Source organism: Argentina silus (assembly GCF_951799395.1).
Source record: "Argentina silus genome assembly, chromosome: 9".
NCBI classification, from domain to species: Eukaryota; Metazoa; Chordata; class Actinopteri; order Argentiniformes; family Argentinidae; genus Argentina; species Argentina silus.
In genome coordinates, this window is record NC_139663.1 from 11,101,666 (window position 1) to 11,123,585 (window position 21,920).

The following is a 21,920-nucleotide window of genomic DNA, read 5'->3' on the forward strand; positions in this document are numbered from 1 at the left end:
GGCTGGGCCGCTGTCATTACAAATAACAGGATTTCAGTGAAAGGAATTAGACATGCTGGTGTAATACATGTTGTCTAATGCAGTCCAAAACACACGCACACATACTGTACAAATGCAGTTACGGATATAGAAACGTATGCACAGCAATTGTGCATAAAACATGTAAACAACATCACCTACACACCTATTCACATATGCATGTATGCATTCACACACTTAATTGAACAAGCACACACACACACACACTCTCTCTCTCTCTCTCTCTCTCTGTCTCTCTGTTTCTCACTCACGCATGCCTGCACACACACACGCATATGCCCGCACACATACACACACACACACACACACACACACACACACACACACACACACACACACACACACACACACACGCTCTCTCTCTCTCTCTCTCTCTCACTTGCACACACACACACACACACACACAGACACCTCAGTGCTCCTCAACAAACATAAGCAGAACCTCATATCATAGGTACAATAGTAGACAGTTATCATCTCTTACCATCTGATTCAACTTTAATCACAGATAAAAAAAATATAAATAAATACTGATAAATTAAAAAGACGAAGGAGAGAATTCATAAGAACAATGTTCAATGAAATAAAGAGAGCCTGATTGAGAGTGTAACTGGAATGTTCGATATAATCCAGTATGAGATTGCAGCTGATGTGAGAGTAAATGTATGTGACGTCTTATTCAAGTGTATCAAATTTATATGTAATATCTGATTAGACTGAAAAATCATGCATTGCCACTCTCAGTCCCATCCCCACAGAAAGCTAACTTCTGTGATTGGTGTTTTTGAGGCCTTACCCTCCTGCTCGGCTGGCTTCTCTGAATCAGGGAAAACACACACATTAAGTTGGAGTGACAGATGTTGATGACCTACTGACAGACACCTAACACAAATAGGCCGACAGACAGAGAGACACACATGTAAACACACACAAACTCAAACACTCTGTTCTGACACCCTGTTTTTTTCCTCAAAGGAAAAATAACTTGATTAAATAAACAAAACCTAATTGATTTTGATTTTGTTATAACCATGAACAGAAGTGTTTCAAATATTAGCGTAGTTTGTTGGAAGCACCGTTGTCATGTAGGGACTTACCAGCAGGTGCTGCTGCAGCCTTATCGGTCTTGGCCGCTGCAATTAAAGAAAAAAAAAGGAAAGAATGACTTCCTGGATCCCACATCACATCACCAGTTTCATATGTGCATCTGAACAGTGAAGACAGGCGAGATACAGTACTGTCTTGTCCTCTACAAGAGCATGGAGCATATGACAGTTTATATAAAATGATATAACACAATCACCACTCTCTGACACTCTCTGATTCCAAACATATATACAGAACTGTGCAAACATGCACACAAAAATCCATTCATAAAGACATAGACAAATGCTTTCAATGCATATATAGGTTACTTAAAAAATGTTGGTATGCATAGTCCACATCTGCATACTGTATATAATGCGTATCTGCAAACATATACACATACATATTCAAGTATTTTAGGTTAGAATAAACATTGCCTGAGTCCAATACCATAAACGAACACATTCAAATCTAACCACAAAGGAGTTGCACATTGCGTCAACCTTGCTTTTTGCAGCTGTTACCGGATTTGCCTTTGGCAAAAATAGTATTGGATTTCAACAGGGGATATGGACTACAGTATATTGTATGAAAACAGTAAATGTGTCATTACATCAGCTTTATGGGACTTGAACTAGAGAGAGATTCAGAGAAAATCATGATGAATAATGTGGCTGAAAAAGGTAAAAAAAATAAAAAAAAAGACCTCAAGACGCTTTTGATAGGATCAAAGTACAGGGCATCAAAGTATCGCTATCCCAGATCTACATTCAAAGTTTTAAGGGCGCCAAATGAATGTGGGGATTAAGACTAAATTACTGCAGCGCCCGCTGAAACACACAGCCAGAGAGTAACAGTCCCGGTCTCAAACCCTGGCAGCTTTTATGTCCTAACACCCCAATGCTATAATTTGCTTCCCTGCTTAGGGATCCTGTTAAAGTGTTAGCAAAAATGCTCTCATTGCCCTGGGGGATAGAGTCAGCGAAATCTATTAGATGACCCGACCACAGACTTTTGGACATCTCCACAACCGGTCCTCTCTCTGCCAAACCATCAACAACAGATCACAACGACTCGGCAGAACTGCGGTCCCATGAGTCTACTGAACTTTGGTTCTAAGGTATCAGACTCGGCCTTGGCACTCTTCTGTTCGGTGCCGGCATACTGTGGGGCTGACACGTCTATTTTTGATAAGGTTTGTTTTTCAGGCCGCAGTCTGTTAGCGCTTCTCAGTACATGTAGTTTTAGTGCTGGCCTCTCCTCTGCAGTCTTCAGATCGAGGTGGTGGGGAGGGGGGGGTCGGTGACTCACCGGGCTCAAAATGTCTTCTTTAGTCCCGGTTCCTTGCCCTGGCACTATGCCCACCCCCTAGATGGCAGGGAAGTGGGTCACCGGACTGAAGTCTGTTTAGAGTTCTGGTTCGGGATGATAGGGGTTGCATCCCTCAAACCAAAGACTCAAACCAAAGACTGTAAGCTCGGATGACAGTACCCTGGGTTCCTGGGCTGCTTAAATAAGACGTAATGACATTGTGAGAGGACAAAGGATGAGTAATTTAGGCACAACCTTCAGCCAGAGACATATGGAACATATGTAGCTACCGGAACTGTCCCTGCATGGTCTCTCCTCTGGACTATTAAAGTATAGGCCTAAGCCCTGAGCCGTGCAATCACCATGGTAACATCTGTTGCTCTACTCTGTTCCATGTTTAACAATAGATACTCTACACGTATCCGCACAATTGCTAAATAAGGGGGATGCTCAAAAAAAAATGCATTTTTACGTGAGGCATGAATTTTACGAGCTATTGTCTATCCTCTCCTGTCTAACCCCCATGCCCCTCTCTCCTTCAGACCAGACAGGCCTGATTCCTCTCTGGTTACAACCTGTCAGCAGTGGCGGCTCAGTGTCCTGCCCGTCAGATGCTGTCTGACCTATGCCATAGCAAAAGCTCTAAGTACAGCGCTAAGTCAAAACGGAGCAACTCTGACCCTTGAACCTCAGTGCTAATGCTAAAGCTAACGCACAGTGACGTACACTCTGTGTGTGTGTGCGCATCCTCCCTTTTCTCATGAACAGTCGGTCCTCATTTGCAGTCATCTCTCCATATCAAAGTGAACTGCTTGAATATGGCCTACTGTACTTGGAAATGTGGTACTGGATAGTGTGTGGGTATCTTCTTTCTTTTCACTTATAGGGAGATATAAATGAGAAAGGCCATGGAAGGTCAATGATAGTGAGAAGCCTCAAGTTCCTCAAGGGGCCTTCAGATTTGGTAGTGGCAGCGACGTACACCACGGTGTATATTTAACAAAATATTGTGTGAAATAGCCTAGCTGATGAAACAGGTTTGGATTTCCTCACTTCTCTCTGACCCTTCTGACCCTCACCGTCAAGCCTGCCTCTTACAGTAACTTGCTAAACCGTCATATTAATCTCACTGTTAAGCCTGCCTATAAACTTGCGCTACCATCACATTCATCTCTACATACAGTATAGGTAATATCAGTTTTACCCACTGTACCACTAATTGGGCCTCTAAAGTCACTGTACCATCATATTCATCTCTAGACACAGTATAGACCAAGGTATAGACAACCAACATTCAAACAACATGACTTCTCCTGAACTACGTGGTAAAGAACACTGGAGTACAGTAGGCTTCCAGATATTCTGCGTAGTTCAGTCTCTCTCTCTCTCTCTCTCTCTCTCTCTCTCTCACACCTCACCCCCCCCCCCCCCCCCCCCTCGTTTTCACAGGGTAACCTCTGTGGAATGTTCTTAGTTAATCTCTCTTGACATTTCCCTCTCTTCCTTCTCTCTCTGCTTCCCCTCTTTCCTCAGTGAGATAAGCCATAGGAGTGGGACAGCAATGTTCAGCCTCATTTTTAAGTCACTATAAGAGGCTCAATCTTAAAGGGATTTGTGAACTTCATCCCTGACCCAGGCAAAAATTAACACCTCAGTGCTTCACCTTTGATGCTTTCTTGGATGCCAATGAATAGCGTCCAAGAAAGGGAAGGCTTAAAGGGCATAAACTTACTTTATGTTGGCAACAGCTAAATCTATACTTTTTCAGCAAAGAATATAATCGTTTTTTTACTTGCAATAGTGTGTTATGCCCTAGGCCTAGTTGCTGGGTGTCCTTCACACAACATCACTGGGACAGTCCTCTACACCCATAGATCTGTCTCTTACTCACATGTTGAACTCCAGCTCACTCTCTGTGTAAACCTAAAGGCTTCAGAGAACCGCACTAGCTACAGAAAGTGACACCAAGACTAACTAAGAATAATAATTACCAATTTACCATTGCAATAAATGATCATACATCCCCAAACTTGTTATTCCGTCTCACATGAATAATTCATATTTACACTAGTAATACTAGTCATTTCAATGGTCAGAGTTTCCAGAGCGCAGAACCAAAACCAAAGTTTGTTTACCCAGATACAGTACATGATTGTGGAAGACAGGCATTTTCAAATTTGCATAATATTCAAATATTGAACCGAGGGGGCATATTCGCATAAGGACTCAAACGGGAGATTAATATTCAAAGGCTCTATTTATATCGCTGAGCGTGTGGTTGAGTATCAATGGTATTATTGGCATTTGGCTGACATCCATGCTGGGGGCAGAGTGTGACTGATGGAGTTTCACTATTTTATGATGAGGATAGAGGGAGTGATTCTTTTGGCAGCATCGGGGTACACTTAAGCCTGCGGTCTCTATATCGCTCAATCATTTGGGCTGTTTACGTGACAGTTCCACTGATATGAGTTAGAGATGTAGAACCTACAGGGTGTCATATACTGAATACAGTTTTTCACTATAGTAAGAGAGCAGGAGTAGGTTAGTAGGGAGAAGTAGGGAAGGTGTCATGGCAGAGAGGAGGGACAGTGGAAGAGTCAGAGTAATGCTTACAGGGGTGGTTGCAGCACCAACTGGAACCAGATTAAGTCCACGGTCCTCCGAGGGTTAGAGAGCACTTTCAATGGAGAGTCTCAGTTGAGTTTGTTACTAGTTTTGTCACTGAAAGGATTGTCTGTATCTCCAGTTGTACAGTAACTAAAGCAGTCACAGGTGTTTTGTGGAGTTGTCGGGGGTAGTGGCTATAGTTGTCACTGCAAACACAGCCCACATACAGTACCAGTCAAAAGTTTTGGACACACCTTCTCATTTAATGGTTTTTCTTTATTTTTTATTATTTTCTACATTGTAGATTAATACTGAAGACATCAAAACTATGATGGAACACATATGGAATTATATAGTAAACAAAAAAGTGTTAAACAAACCAGAATACGGTTGATATTTTAGATTCTTCAAAGTAGCCACCTTTTGCTTTGATGACAGCTTTGCACACTCTTGGCAAGGTGTGTCCAACCTTTTGACTGGTACTGTATGTACGCTGTAAATGCTGCTGCACTTCACCAGTCTAAGGGCTACACACACCCGTCTTGTACACCAATCTATATAAGCCTGTCTCAGGGACCGTGCATGTTTTTACAGGTGGTTGGGGATCGCCTGGGTGCACAGTAACGAGGCGAGCCTGTAGGATATAAACGGATGAGGAGGAAACCTGGGGTGGGTTGTACATCACACTGTACTTTATTAGACAGTAATGATGATACAAATTATAGCCTGTATGCATTCCACCAGTGATGTCTCTCTCTGCTATCCCCCCCCCCTCACCACCACCCCATCACCCCACACACACACACCCCCCCCTCTCCGATATCTCTGCCACGCGTGTAGTGTGAAGATTTATAGTGGAACAAAGGAGGAGAGAGGAAGGGATATGGAAATGGAGGTAGACGATAGGTAACATAAGAGTCTGAGATAAGAGGGTGAGTGTTTATGGTATTGCCATGAACTTGGCTGACTGTTGTGAAACGTCTTGTTATTCGTACAACAGTTATTAACGAGATGTTATTAACGAGCATTCAAACTAAAATATTCTAGTGAAGGAGAATTACAACTCTCTTTAAGGAAGTGGAATCTGCCTGTATGAGATCATGAACACAAATAGCTCCATAAATATCTCCCCTAACTGTCTTCTCCCTTCTGTCTTCTTTTCCATTCACTCACACATTAAAGGGCCTTTACCCTTCCACATGTCTCTCCGTGCTCGGCTCCCGTGTTCTTAAAATAGGCCTGGCTCAAAGACAAAGAAAAATCCTTTGTATCTTAAAGAACATTACCAAGTACTACTGTCAGAGTACATACGTATATGCCCCAAAACGCTTACTGTGTGTTTATTAAGTCTTAGTTAATGACATATTACGGCTTAGTTAACGGTTCACACTCTCATTGTAAACTCCTCTGGCTCTGTCCGTTGATTCTGCATCTGTTTGTAATCCGTCAGGGGAGAGACGCATACCTGGGGGGGCATGATGACGGCCATGGTATGAGGTAATGCTACACTTCCCCTGTTGGGTGAGGGCACGGGGGGTGGAGTGGGGTCATAAGACGCCGCCAGCCTCTCTCCGCCACCCTGTCAAAGCACTGGGAGGGTGCTGGCGGATTGGGGGTCATGAGTTGCTAACCTTTTACTAATCACCTGCTCCAGTCTCAAAACAAGGAGGTGGGCTATCATAAGACTCCACTATAATAAGCATTTCCCTACTCTGGTCCCCTGGGGTGTTGGGGGAGTAAAGATGCTGGCCTTGTGCTGCATTACAGTGAATAATGAATTGTGTTGATATTTCTGCTCTCCCACGGCTATGAAGCAGTGCCAACCCTTCACATGTTATCAACCTTTAGACTCAGACTGATAGCAAGTCACACTGCAAGATACTAAGATGTGTCTCAACATCACTTTCATGTTGAACTGCAGAAACCCATGGCTATACATCGATATTGATGTTAAATATTCACCCAGTACAACTTTCTTCTATGCAAGGTCAAGCTAGGCTAACTGAGCTCAGATATTCTTTTTAAAGTTATTCCCTTTGGAGTGTTCAATTGCCTTCCTCCATGGAACAGCAAGGCAACAGAACTATTCTTAATGCTGTTTATTGGGAAGCGTGCTTACTCCTGATCCCTGTGGCTTCTTAAATACCAGACAGTCTTAACCATGCAGAGTAAGTCACCAAAGGAGGGGTCATATGAGCTGTGACCAACTGAACCACAGAGGGGGGTCGGGTGGTGGGTGGTGGGTGGTGGGTGGCGGGTGGCAGGTGGGGGGGTCTTTTCTTCAGAGCTGAGAGTTCAAAGGGGGGACAAGGATTTTGGGTTGGTGTAAATGTAAGACAGAGCAGTAGGAAGGATGATTGTAATGTGGTGTTAGGAATAGGATACACATGATGTCATGGATGTAGGATTGGCTGCGCTGGGGCGAGACGCAAAGAAATGTAAGGATGGAATTACCCAGTGCCCAAGAGCAATATTAAACTATAATTACATGTACACTGTGAGAGGCCACATGGCATAGTACAGTAAAATAAGTCTCTTCTATTTTATTATATTTTTCTCCAGTTAATAATCCATGTTAAAAATTTTAACAGACCTCACTAATCATTTGAGCCATGGCCCATGAACGTAACAGAAGCAGGCGGAAATCACGACTAGACAGATTGGGCGTCTGAGGTGGAGAGTGGTGATGTAAGGTAGTTACACACCTGACTTGGCACAGCTCGCTATAACAAATCATCTCTATCATCTTTCTCCCTTTCTCTCTTTCCCCCCACTCTCTTGCTGCACCTTCCTCCCTTCCTTCCTTCACTCCCTCCCTTTTTAAGCCTCTCAGATTTCATGTTGCCATGTGATTTACAGTGCCTTAAGGTTACTGTTGAAAAGAGACGAGGGCATATTTTAGACCCCTGTCAGATACACAAACATCACTACATACGGGCAATAAATTCTCATGACTGCAATGATTGCAATGTTTTGTAAACAGACACATAAAGTTGGAATGTCTAGATTATTAAAAGAAATGCCAAACAGGATTCACTTACTGCTATTATAAATACTGTTTGAGCGTACACACACAGTTGCACATTGCATCTATTACAACCATACTGTACAATATGTTGGCTTAAGAACACATTATTCTTATCAGTACATTCGGACTCCCAAAAAACATCACCATATTTATAATGCATTAAAAAATCACAGTACTCATGGGGCTGAACTTCCACTACAACAGTCAGCAGTATGGTCCCATCAGTGCAGTCAGTGGTGTTTAACCTTGGACCCTGAGGTCAGAAGTTAAGAACGCTGACCTCAGACCCTTGACCAACCAAATCCCTGACCTCTGCAGCCAAACAAATGAATCAGGAATCCAGATAGGCCTCTACTCTGCCCATGTCTCCATTCTCCACTGTCATATATATAGTAACTCTCATATGTTTTTCTTGTCATCTCTACCCTCCATTCTACTTTCTTGACAACAACATGGTATTAATCAGATTCCTGGTTGTTTGAGATAACAATTTTGTTTTATTGTAAAAATATTTCCTGTATCAAGCCGACCGATAAGCCAATATGCCTTAGGTTAGATGTAATACACTTTTGCATATTTTAGGAGTATAAAGTACTGTCAATAAAATGTCAATAAAATGCTTCGGTGCAGGAACAACTCTTTGGATTGTTTTGATTCCTAAAATGTTCTATACAGGAGACAAACAGTCTCTTCTATACAGGAGACAAACAGAGAAAGAAACTACAGATATTTGACACAGTACGCGATCAAAGTTGAATCAATGGATAGAAGTTTGGAGTCTGACTTAGTTTAAAAAGGAACATACTTTACAGACTCAAAAGGACAGTAGTCCACAGCACCAGGATCTCTAAACAGACAGACTGCAGACAGACAGGCTACAATAGTACCTAACCAATGGATGTGTAATATGACTTGCTTACCTGTCTTCTTGGCTTCAGGCATAGCTGCGTTTACTTGTCTCTATTTCTTCCTCTGACTGTGTCTCCCTCCCTCCTTGTCTGTGCGTGTGTCTGCTTTTCCTCCTTCATCATCCCTTTTTATTCTCCCCCCCTTGTCACTTCAGTCCCCCTCCCCAGGAGCGAGGGAGGAAGGGAGGGAGAGAGGGTGACCGAACGGCTGTCACTTGAAACCTTGGGAATCCAAGTGCTTTGAGGATAGGGGTGAGGAGAGAAGGAAAGGAAGACATGAAAAGTGTTTAATGCAGTAACGAAGAGGGTGGCCTGCCGGCAACCCTGTTAATTGGTTAACTCGTTAGGGCAGGAGCCGGACCACTGGTTAATTGATTGACACACTGATTAGCATTGATTGACTGGTTGGTTGATGCCAGTGTCAGCTGACTGTTCTGTTTGTGTCTTCGTCTTAACTTGAGACGCATCAGCTGGTACAAGAGAGGCGCCTGATCTGAGCTGATCTGTAAAATTAATCTAAACACTATCGAGTAGATGTTTTGATTGATACTCGATCAAAATTTAAAATGAGACCAATTCACAGTAGTTTGTGCAACAGCATTTTCTTCTCAGGCTACGGCCTCCCGATTAGTTCTCCAGTGATTTTTCCTGTTAACACAGTAGGACCAAGTCAGCGAGGGAGATATTTCACCTCATCCCCCCCCCCCCCCAACACACACACACACACACACACACACACACACACTTTCCGGTTGATTAGCTTTCAGTTATCATGAATGTTTTCATCCATGTGGGACGTTCAAGTTGGCATAACTATTATTACATTTTGAAAACATGCATGTGTATATGCCCCCAAACATACTGGATGTTCTCTCAACTCATCACTCTTGCCTGAATTTGCCAGCGAGATCCTAACCTTGCCAAACCAATAAACGCTCTTTTGAACTTTAATTTGGGAGAGAGAACTTAAGTCAGAAAGACTGGCTATTTTTAGCATGCAACTTGAGATGTCCAAAGAGAGAAAAATAGAGTGAGGAAGAGAGAGAGGGAGAGAGAGAGGGAGAGGAAGAGGGGGGGGTGAATAAGACACAAAGAGATCGAGAGAGCAGTCTCCTTTATGTATTTGTCACACTGACTCTGTTGCTACTAGAAACTGCCATTCTACATTATAGGTTATAGATTATTACCCACACATCGTTATATTTACGCATCCGTCTTGGTATTTACTGTCATGCCTTATTTATGAGTGCCTTCCAATCGCGTGTGCTGTTGGTATACCATTGGTTGTGCTTTGCATGTTATGTTGTGATTCTGCAGTTGGCACGGCCTTAATTGACTGGGACAGCTGTTGCCAATCCCTATCACCTCCTTCCACCCCAAAGTAGTTGGCGAACATGCCCCAGAGTTGGAGATATAAAGGAAATGGACACTTACCTTGGTGCGATCCACCCGGGGGAAATCTTGACCCCCCGACGGCCACCTTGTTGCTGGACACTACCCTACCGGGGAGCTCTCCACCAACGCCACCATGATCACCTTGTTGCTGGACGGGTTTGATTGGTGAGCTCCCGACCAACGTCACCACATCTGCCTTGTTCTGGATGCCATTCCGGCCTGGAGAAGCTCCCCGAGATCTACAGCCCAGCATACCTGACTAACCTACCTACCTACCGAACAAGACTACCGACAGCGAAACTCGGTCCCTATAGCACTACATATGCAAAGTGCTTCTTGCTAACGTGTGAGTGCAACTCTCAATTGTTGATCAGTATACGTCCTTACGTTTGTTTGTTATCCCCCACGACTGCAGCCACCAGGAGACGCCCCAACACAGCAGAGAAGCTACACCGAGATCTACAGCCCAGCTGCCCAACACAGAGGGAGATACAGCCGGCGGCAAGCCAGACTACCAAGCCAGACTACCAAACTAGACTACCGACAGCGAAAACTCATACAACGCTCCCTAGAGCACTACTAAAGCCACCAAGGGAGCTTTAGTAGTGCTAAAGCCACACCCGACCGAGGAGAAGCTACACCGATATCTACAGCCCAGTTGTCCGACACAGAGGGAGGGACAGCCGGCGGCGAGCCAGACTACCGAACCAGACTACCAGACTAGACTACCAGACACTGACAAAGACACTATTACAACGCTTGCTATAGCACTGCTGAAAGAAAGTGTTTATTCCAGTGTGTGAGTGAGTCCCATCTGTTGGCAAGTTTGGTCCTCTCATGTTACTTTTTGTGGTCCCCACCAGAGCTGTCGGGGGACACTATTGAACGCCGACGTCAACACACACAAAACCATGGACGGACGACCTCATTGACCGAGATGTGGAACGGATTGGGTTACCTTTGGACTAAACTGGCTTAGTGGTTAAGTGACTGGGGATTTCTCTAATTAATGCATTTTTTTTGCTTTTAAGTCAGATTTTGTAATAAAAACCTTTTCTTGATTGTACCTACCTGTCTCTGTGGCTCTGTTTGTGGGATCCATTAGATAGGTAGCAAACCACCCCCGCAGTTTGCGTCATATTCTTGCTTTGTTATGAAATCCTGCTCTGATATCATACAATATTTCTCTAATGTGCCAATATCTTCATAAAAAAAAAACAGTTATTAGGTGCATCATAAAATTCTATAACTGAATTGTAGTTGTAGAATGAAAAATTACAGATGTGAACAGAAACATATTCACCTCTGTCCTGTAGGGGACCCAATAATCCTTGGTAGAGGTTACCACCTGACTATTCTCACACATTCACATTCTAATTTGAGGTGCAGGTTAAGAATGATAAGCCTACTGGTGCCACCCACTCTCTATTTCCCAAGGTTCTTCACCTCTCACAACCGGATCATAGGATATTAACAGTTTATTCTTTCCAAATGAAGGTCATCCCACGGTTTCACAAGGGACTGCCTCTTTGCTGTACAGTAGTGCAGATTATCCTAAGAATAGTAAGGAGGTGTGGAAGGCCATTGTCTGTGGGCGCTGACAAAGAGTAATGGTCTGTCCCAGCAATGTATATATATTGGTTTCAAGGGGAGACTGTGAGGGAATCACATGACCAGGTGTCACCATGCTCCATATGGCACAAACATTCCAACTGAAACAGGAATCTTGGTAAGAAGGTATAAGATACAGGTGCCGAACTGATCCTGAAACTGTCTTCATGGCTGTTTTACTTACATGTCTGTCTCCTTCCCTCTCTTAACCTTTTTTTTTCTATGTTGAATTTCCTCTGGAAAATAACAGGTGCAATTGTGAGGTACCGTGCTGTACATGATTTGACATTAACCAGTACAGTAAGGCGTGGTAGGAAGATGTGCTGTCATTTAAAAGTGTTGCAGAACTGACTGAAGTCAATGGACCAGGTCTTAAAAAATATTTTGAAAAAAAGTAAATATTTGTAATAAGTAAAATTCCTTCTTCTAGCATTGTGACTGCCAATGGCCCCTGGTCCGAGCATTGATTACTTTCTCATATGATGACTGATGGATAGATGATTCACTTACTTAAACAAATGTATTTGTTGTAAGTCGCTTTGGATAAAGGCGTCTTCTAAATGGCATAAATGTAAATGTAAATGTAGGTGTCCATGTACATGTACATGGTCATGCCTGAAAACATACTTAACCTCTATTGTCTGGAGCTAATAACCCCCAGCTAGCCCATAACTCTTCAGTGATGCAGTGGAAGATACACAATCACGTAAACGCACTGTTTTTTTGTTTTTTTAGGGTTTACCGACACATTTCTCCTTTAACACTACATTCCTGTGCATACGGTGACAATATAGGCATATTGCCATAGACCCACGGAAATTGCAACAAGTAGCGAAGAGAATTACGAGTCAGCGTACTCACTGCAGGGCAGTACAGTGCAGTCATACTGGATGATCTGTTTCTGTTGAATAGGTCTACTCTCAGAAGACAACAAAAATGTAGAAGCATGCAAATGAATCGCAGCATGTACTGTGGTAATAGTAGGGAGACATTTGTCAGCGCATGTCAATCCCATCCCATTTCAAGTAGCGCTAACTGTTTGACATGCACTCACCTGGGGGCCTCTCTCTCTATCCACGCTACGTTGTCGCCATCTGCAGTTCACTCCTAGTTCTCACGTTAATGCTCTTTTACGTAATGGCGCAACATTGTAGTTCTCGCGACACGTTCACGTCATTGACGTTCCCGATTGACAAAATGGCTTCCCCACGGCTATCGTGTTTGAGTCTATCAATTACGGCAACTATATATCTATTTTGTACTGATTTTGCCTGTTGCAACACTGGCAGAAGGGTAAGTCAAATCAACAATTGTACTTGTTTTACCGATTGTTAATTGCGTGAGATCAGAGAGTCTAACAAATCAGAATCATGTCCAGCTACCTACTGTGGCTAGCTGGAGAGCTTGGATTTACATAAAGAGGATGCTATCTGGCTAGCTACTGGCTAGCCTAGCCACAGAGGCACAGTACATATAGGTTTGATTCTTTGTTTGAACAACACAATAGCTAGGTACTTTACTTTGATTACATTTTATTCAGTGTGTTTATTTTAAAACGTTCTATTTGCATAATGTGTGGCTCATTAATCTGTGAGCCAGCTAAATTAGCTGTCTGCCTCATACAAACCGCTTCTAGCAGGCAGCTTTGCCTTGAGTGACTTGACAGGCAAGCTGTCATCACTGACAACACTGTTGAAGCCAGCAGTGGATTCTCGAGCAAATGTAGCCTACGCTCAGTTAGCTCCTAGCTACGTTATTTGCATGGCCATCCTAAATGTGCCTTGAACTTTAGATGATCAGCTTATTATTTTCATTATTTGAGTGGCATATGTGAACATCACATTACTTTATTTCCACAGGCTGGTGATGAACTGGTGGACACAGACTTCAGTGGATTCTCTGTTCCACTAGAGCACTCCTTTGAAATTGGTGAGTTAATAAGTCCCTTGTTATTTGGCTAATGATGACATGCTATCTCATTTTTCAATCCACATTTCACACTGGACTAGAGTTACTCTCTGTGGCTTATTTGCTTCTAGAATGTTGGTGCTCATGTGAAGTCTCATGTGGATTCTGTTTCTTTCTCATCCTGTCTCAGATGACGTATCTCGGTTTCGGGTGCGTGGAGCTCTGCAGCTGAAATCCGGCAGGGAACCTAGTGTGTCACTCTCTCAGAGCCAGCTATCAGAGGAAGACAGGACCACATTGAAGGTGGGAAGCGAGAGGCATTACGCAGATGTTGTGACTGACAGTTGTTAAAAGTGTGGGTGGTTTAATGAACCTCTTGTATCTGTGCCATCATGCAGGAAGTGGCTGCGGTGGATGGTATATATAGAATCAGGGTACCCAGAGTGGCCCTGCCCACGGACAGACAGACGGAGCGGCAGTTGGATGGCTACGTCACAGCGTTCGTTAGAGCGGTATGTCACTCACTCTTAGGCTAACGATGACATCAAGCCTCTGGGGCACAGTATTCTTAATCACAATCAGAACTACTTTGAAACCATAACGCAAAGTGCAGACTTTCAGCTTTAATTCAAGGGGTTGAACAAAAATATTGTATGAAACGTTTAGGAATTGCAACCATTTTTTTTACACAGTCCCCTATTTACAGGGGCTCAAATGTAATTGGACAAATTAACATACGGTAATCATAAATAAAATGTTCATTTTTAATACTTTGTCCAGAATCCTTTGCAGGCAATGACTGCTTGAAGTCTGGAACCCATGGACATCACCAAATGCTGGGTTTCCTCCTTTGTGATGCTTTGCCAGGCCTTTACTGCAGCTGTCTTCAGTTGTTGTTTTTTCGTGGGTCTTTCTGCCTTTTAGTTTTGTCTTCAGCAAGTGAAATGCATGCTCGATCAGGTTGAGATCAGGTGATTGACTCGGCCATTGCAGAATATTCCACTTCTTTGCCTTAAAAAAATCCTGGGTTGCTTTCGCAGTATGTTTTGGGTCATTGTCCATCTGTACTGTGAAGCCCTGTCCAATCAACTTTGCTGAATCTGAGCAGACAGTATTGTCGTAGAATTTAAATCATAGTATTTTGAAATAAAATACTGTTAACCAGAGCTGTTGATTCATCCAGAGACTTTATTCACAGAGAAAGAAGCCTTTCCACTTCCGTTACCTGTCCTTTTATAAACATCACACAGGTCAAAGCCCTTCATTCAACAAACTTATGATTCCTGTCTACATACACCAATGACATTCAAGAACTACATTTCGTCATCCCGGGAGATACTCCTATCTGGCTTGGCGCCAGTAAGTCTATTGAAAGATCAATTGACCCAGGCTGTTTTCAAAAGCCTTTTGTCCTGGCTGTTTACAACTGTGTTTATTACTCATCTATCCTGTCCTTAGATCAGTCTATCCTGTTTCTGCAGCTTTGATCCATAGTACTTCATTGTTTTCCTACCCTCTGGTCAGCCCTTGGTTTAACCTCACCCCTCCTTAATTGCACTCTTCAAATATTCTTAAGACCATCTGTTTTCTTGTGACCTTTCCCCTAGGTGTGGGATTACAACCCTTATATTGTCTGTAATTTACCATAGTATATCCCTAAACACTTCAGAATTCATCCGGCTGCTTCTGTCTTCTGTCACATCATCAATAAACACTAGTGACCCAGTGCCATTGGAAGCCATGCATGCCCATGCCATCACACTGCCTTCACCGTGTTTTACAGATGATGTGGTATGCTTCAGATCATGAGCTGTTCCAAGCCTTCTCCATACTTTTTTCTTCCCATCATTCTGGTACAGGTTGATCTTAGTTTCATCTGTCCAAAGAATGCTGTTCCAGAACTGGGCTGGCTTTTTTAGATGTTTTTTGGCAAAGTCTAATCTGGCCTTTCTATTCTTGAGGCTTATGAATGGTTTGCACCTTGTGGTGAACCATCTGTATTTGGTCTTGTGAAGTCTTCTCTTTTTGGTATACTTGGATAATGATATGCCTACCTCCTGGAGAGTGTTCTTCAGGGGTTTTTCTTTACGTGAAGGATCCTGTGATCATCCACCACTGTTGTCTTCCGTGGACGTCCAGACCTTTTTGTGTTGCCGAGCTCACCAGTGCATTCTTTTCTCAGAATGTACCAAACTGTTGATTTGGCCACTCCTAATGTTGCCGCTATCTCTCTGATGGATTTGTTTTTATTTTTGCAGCCTAAGGATGGCCTATTTCACTTGCATTGAGAGCTCCTTTGACTGCATGTTGTGCATTCACAGCAACAGCTTCCAAATGCAAATGCCACACTTGGAATCAACTCAGACCTTTTACCTGCTTAATTGATAAATTCCTCCAATTTGGACGTGAATACCCTCAAATTAAAGCTGAGTCTGCACGTTAAGCCCATATTCATTATATGTAACTTGAATATGTTTTGGTAAACAGCTAAAATAACAAATATCGTGTCAGAGTCCAAATATATATGCACCTAACTGTATCTCCTTCTTTCTCATCACTGTACTTTCTCTCTCTTCTCTATCTCCCCCTAGTGCTCTTTGGTTGAGTCTCACCTTAGTGATGTCATCACCCTCCACACGGATGTCTCTGGTTACCTCATCGGTGTCTCCATAGTCACGATCCCAGGAGCGTGTCGGGGGACAGAGGTGGAGGACGAAGTTGATCTTGAGGCATTTAATACCACGCTGAGCGTCATTGGACCTGTCTATGCTCCTATGTGAGTTTCCACTGAAATGCCTCTTGTGCTGGCTTTTCTACTGCGCTTTTGTTCGACTTCAACATATCTCTCTCTCTCTAGTTTAGTTTATTTTGTTATTGATTAATCTGTAGATTATTTTATCGATTAGTCTGAACGATTAATTTACACACAAAAAACATGCTTTTGAATGCAATGATATTGATGTATACCATGATATATACCATGATATATACCTAGTTGTAATGCCGTCATTCAGTGGTCAGATACTTTATTTTATATTGAAATTGTACCTATTGATACGATGACAGTTCATCATGACAATCATTTGATGAATGCCTGTAAATGCTGTGGAGTGTGGATGCCTACAATACAGGTAAGGATGAGTACAGGCAATTATCCATGTCTTCCTTCTTTCTTTTTTATTGTCTTATAAGAATAGAACACACATCAGTCGGCAGTTTTTGCACAGTAATTTAGCTAAACTGTGCACATGGCTATTGTTTACTATTGACTAGACAGAGTATGTGACCTCCAGACATAGCTGTGTTACATAGCTAGATTACAGAAATACAAATACAAATTTACATAATCAAAATAGTCGACTAATTGTTGCACCCCTAATCTAGTTATGCCACTCCAATAGACCTATACTCCTTCTCACTGTGGTTATCTTACTATAACGTCCTCTGTGGCTCAGTTGGTAGAGCATTGTGCTGGCAGTGCTATGGTTGTGTGATTGATTCCCGCTGGGACCATATATACTAAAATATGTATGTATTCACTGTACTGTAAGTCTCTTTGGATAAAAGTTAGTCAGTTAAATGATTAATCCTAACCTTACACTCACCAAACACTTTATTAGGAACATCTGTACACCTTCTCATGGTGGAGGTGGTGTAATGGTGTGGGGAATGTTTTCTTGGCACACTTTGGGCCCGTTAATACCAATCAATCATCGCTTGAATGCCACAGCCTATTTGAGTATTGTTGCTGACCATGTGCATCCCTTCATGGCCACAATTTACCCATCTTCTAATGGCGACTTCCAGCATGACAATGCACCATGTCACAAAGCAAAAGTCGTCTCAAACTGGTTTCATTAACATGACAATGAGGTCAGTGTTCTTCAGTGGCCTTCCCAGTCACCAGATCTGAATCCAATAGAACACCTTTGGGATGTGGTGGAACGGGAGCCGTGAAGAATTGAGGCTGTTTTGAGAGCAAAGGGAGGCCCTACCCAGTATTAGTATAGTGTTCCTAATAAAGTCAGTGTATATCCCTTATGGTCATCTGTATATAATATTTATGCTGACCTATTACACACCAACTCTCTCAGATGTCTACTTGGGAGATCCCACATGCACACCAGTCTATGATTGCTCTGCTTTCCTTATCTTGAGTTCAGTTGCTGCTGGCACTGGGGAGACTATTCTCACATATATGCTCTCTTTCCCCATCGGATCTCTCTTTCCCACCCCTGACTGTAGGCTTGTCTAATAGTAACCTTCTTCTTCACCCTCTCCCCCAGGCCGGAGACAGCTCTGTTTATTGAGCGAATGGAAATGGAAATTGAAAAGAGAGGCAAGAATCCACAGGAACAGAAGTCCTTCTTTGCCAAATATGTAAGTGTACATATTGCATAGATACCTGTGCGGCCTGTGTTATTTGCTTGTCAGTGCTTGTACCTCTGTGACTGTCTTGTGTGCCTCTGTGTGCTGTTCAACTCTTCATCGCTCTCTGCTCTGCTTAACAGTTGCCAGCTGCTCCTTTCTAGTATTTGTTGCGTGTTGATGTTTTGCAAACTTGTTTGGTTCCCTGCCAATCTGGATTTGTGCCGTGCTGTGTACTTTCTCTGTGCTATGGCTTGCTGTGTGTGACTTTCTTGAATGCTATTCGTACTAATGTGTTGGCTGTTTGTAACCGTCATTGATTGACCCTTGACCCTCAATTGCCTGTGCTGTCCTGTGCTGTGCCTGACTGTTCTGTGACGTGTGTTGATTCGCTGCTGTGCTGTGTTCCAGTGGTATTTGATTCTGGGAGGTGCAGTGTTCCTCATGGCCACCAGTGCAGCAAAGCCCCAAGAAGGGGGAGACAGCGAGCAGAGCTGATTCCCACTCAAGTACTGTTCTCACTTTGGCTCATTCAGCAACTCACTCTGGGCCCGTCTGTGCTGTGCTATGTGTCTGTTCTGCTTCTTGCAAGCTTATTTGTATTTATTTATTTATTTATTTTTCCACAGATTTGACTAACTCTGATATTCACCTCTTGTTTTTCCTGCCCTTCCCTCCTGTCCCATGCCCTTGTCATCCATGGTCAATGCCAATGGTTACATATTAATTTGTTTATTTAGCTTTGCTTTACTCAGGTTTGTGTAACAGATTGAATACCCCGTACCTAATTAAGTTATAAACTCTAGCAGAAGATCATTGTGATGTATTTACTACACTCCCTCATAGTGAAAAGTAGCCAACTACAGTCAATCAAAGCGCTTTTTACAAAGCCAATTGTCTCAAAGTGCTTTTACAACAACAAAAATACAAACAATCTAACCAATAAATACAATACAACCGATAAAAACTAAGGACCAGGACCATGATTTAGGGCGGGGTGAACTCTTATGTCAGGTCAGCACAGTCGTGCCCCTTTATACCTACACCTGTCATTGGCATTTGACTCTTAGCCGTTTCACCTCTCTGTTCAGCAGTCTCTCACTGTCTCCCACCCTGGTGAGGTGGACATTGACTGGGGTGAAAGGTTAAAAAGACTGGGACTGTTGGGCTTGGGAGAGTTTTACTAATCACAGCTCGTCTGATAATCTAACTGAATGTTGATTAGGAGAAGACGTGTTTGTTATGTGGTGCCTTTGTAATGATACAAACCTCTCTCTCCAGTGGATGTACATTGTTCCACTCGTCCTCTTCCTGATGATGTCAGGAGCTCAGGATCAGTCTGGGGGCGGAGCCGGTGGTGGAGCAGCCAATGGGGGAGGCCGATGATTGCCATGCCAACATGATTTCCCGGGAACAATTTCTACTAGTTGTACATAATGATGTTGACAAATGCACTCACACACCATTTAACAAAATTAGACTGGTATGGACAGATGATCTAACCTTGAAAAAGTATGTCATGGACTGCATTTTTAGTACTGATGGCTAAATAAAGTATTTATTAATACCTGAAAACTGTGTCTGTTTGACTGTTTTTTTCCAATATGGTGCCAATGTGTTGTAAGTCAAGCGAAAAAGGTTCTGCTCTGTTTCCCCCGCTAGATGTCTTCCACCACTAGAAATAGTTTGCAGTGATTTCAAAAGTATATTGAGAAATGGATGAAGAGCAATAGGACTCTTGAAAGTAAGATGAGTCCCTTCTTGACATGCAGACCTTTGAGAGGTTATTGCAGTTATTCAGTCATAGACCTCTCCTGTTCCCAGAATATTGAGTCATCTTTCAAGTCTCTAGTCCCTCATCCATCCTGGTGTCAAATCCCTTTGTTCCTTCTTCCTCTTCCTCTTCCTCTCATCATTTCTTGTCCCATCTTGATCCATCTGTCTGTCCCATACCATTCCTCAATCCATTCAATGCGTTGCAATGAGCACATCCTCCAATTTCTACCTCCATCAGCCTCCCCTAGTTCACACACTGAAACGCAAAATGTGTACGGACAAAAACATCCACTTATCCCCCCTCTCATCTCCGCTACCTCTTCAGTCTCTCTCAGAGTTAGTCTTTCTAACGCCCTTCCCCCCTCTTATTTATAAGTATGAGTCAGGGGATGTAGATTCACAGCAATATGGCTTTAGAAACGGAATGTTCCAGAACCCCTATGTCAACATCATGCCCCCCCCACTCCATCAGTCAGTCTCGCTGTCCGTCCGCCCATGTATCTTATTCTGTCTGTGTCCAGCTGTGAGGAATAGCCCCTTATTTTGAAGTGGCTCAGTGTTGAGCTTCATCGCTTTAGTGCCCTCTTCCCCTCCCTGTTTACCAGCTACCACTTTCTCAGAATACCCCACCAGTCCCACAGATACACAGCATTAGGAACTGCCCTGTAACCTTCGCTCTGTCTTTCCATCCTTCTATGTTCTGTTTGTGTATAATAATGACATTACTGTATATGCCATTTAGCATACACTTTTATCCAAAGTGACTTACAGTGCAGTGAGTGCCTGAATGTTTTGTATATAAAGTCCAAGCATTCCTCCCTTTTTGCCCTGTTAACTTGAGAAAGTGAGGGTTGATGTGACGAGAACAGCTGAGGGAAAGAGGAGAGCTTGAATGGATGGATGGAAGGAGAGGGCAACTGCAAAGTAATTTGTTAGTAAAGAGATATGCTAGTGTGTCACGTGGGCCATACATTATGCATACATCAACAGTGTTCAGAACACTGGAGGAATGTGGGAAAATGAGTTTTCAAGTACACTTCGCAGCTCTTAAATCTACCATACCAACCCCTGGCCCAATTTAATATAAAGCAAAACGTCTTTTGCCAGGTTGACCTACCTGTAGTCCATCAGGGTCGGGTAACTTTTTTACTTTCACCACAAATAGCACTCAGAACAGGCTGGCCAGCGCTGGCCCTGACGACTGCCGGTCTACTAGGAAACGGGGAAGCTGACACCGAGGAGCATAAGTGTTGTGTGATCTTCAGGAATGGAATCTTATGAGTTTGTTGCTCAGCTTAAAAAAGGCATTTCGGGAAATGCAAAAACAAGAGCTTCTAGTTGGCATGCAGCCAGGAAGGGAATCATTCCCACAGCGTAGAATCAGTCTACCAATAAAAAGTCAAAAGTAGCTGTACAGGTAGACCTACTGTAGAATAGAGTACATCAGGGAAGGATGGTGGAGGTAGAAATCGGAGGATAGGCTCGTTGTAATGCCTGAGCCCCTCCTCCGATTTGTACCTCCACCAGCCTCCCCAGGTATATATTATATACAGTATACAGTTACACGTTTTATTCCATGTCCTGTTGAACACTTGATTTGATTTCTATCATTTAATACAGTATGTTACTACAGTATAGGCTACTATGCTGTGGTTGGTGATGCAGGACTTTGGCAGGTGTTTACTACAGTATAGAGCGTATGTTATATCTTCATCAGTTGGGCTGTGGTCACAGCGCTATGGACTGATTTATAGTGTCGGAATGAGCAGATTTCACAGTCCACAGTCAGGTAAACAGGAGAGGGCAAAGGAGAGAGTACAGGCAGAATAGTGAAGGATGGATAATTGCTAAGTGGGGGAAGGTGAGACGATGTGGGTTGA

General features: G+C 43.1%; 2 protein-coding genes across 5 annotated transcripts in view; one reads left to right on the plus strand and one right to left on the minus strand.

The window, feature by feature from the left end:
- Positions 1–9,075, minus strand: part of mybpc2a (myosin binding protein Ca) — a 28,715-nt gene extending 19,640 nt beyond the window's left edge. For 2 of the 3 annotated variants that reach the window (XM_083677676.1, XM_083677675.1), the window contains exons 1-2: positions 8,995–9,075; positions 1,137–1,172 (exon numbers count right to left, since the gene is read on the minus strand). In XM_083677676.1, the coding sequence (XP_083533802.1) occupies positions 1,137–1,172; positions 8,995–9,016 (58 nt within the window). In that variant the 5' untranslated portion in view covers positions 9,017–9,075. Of the gene's footprint in view, positions 1–835; positions 857–1,136; positions 1,173–8,994 lie in introns of all 3 variants that reach the window. The other variant, XM_083677674.1, reaches the window with a different exon arrangement.
- A 4,106-nt stretch (positions 9,076–13,181) lies between these two features.
- On the plus strand, positions 13,182–19,839 carry emc10 (ER membrane protein complex subunit 10). 2 transcript variants are annotated; one of them, XM_083677725.1, is made up of 8 exons: positions 13,182–13,281; positions 13,848–13,917; positions 14,087–14,199; positions 14,295–14,408; positions 16,488–16,672; positions 18,183–18,276; positions 18,676–18,773; positions 19,546–19,839. In XM_083677725.1, the coding sequence occupies exons 1-7, from the start codon at positions 13,186–13,188 to the stop codon at positions 18,760–18,762; spliced, it is 759 nt and encodes a 252-aa protein (XP_083533851.1). In that variant the 5' UTR covers positions 13,182–13,185; the 3' UTR covers positions 18,763–18,773; positions 19,546–19,839. The 2 variants fall into 2 exon arrangements, with proteins under 2 accessions (XP_083533851.1, XP_083533850.1); XM_083677724.1 differs by lacking the exon at positions 18,676–18,773.
- The last annotated feature ends 2,081 nt before the right edge of the window (positions 19,840–21,920 follow it).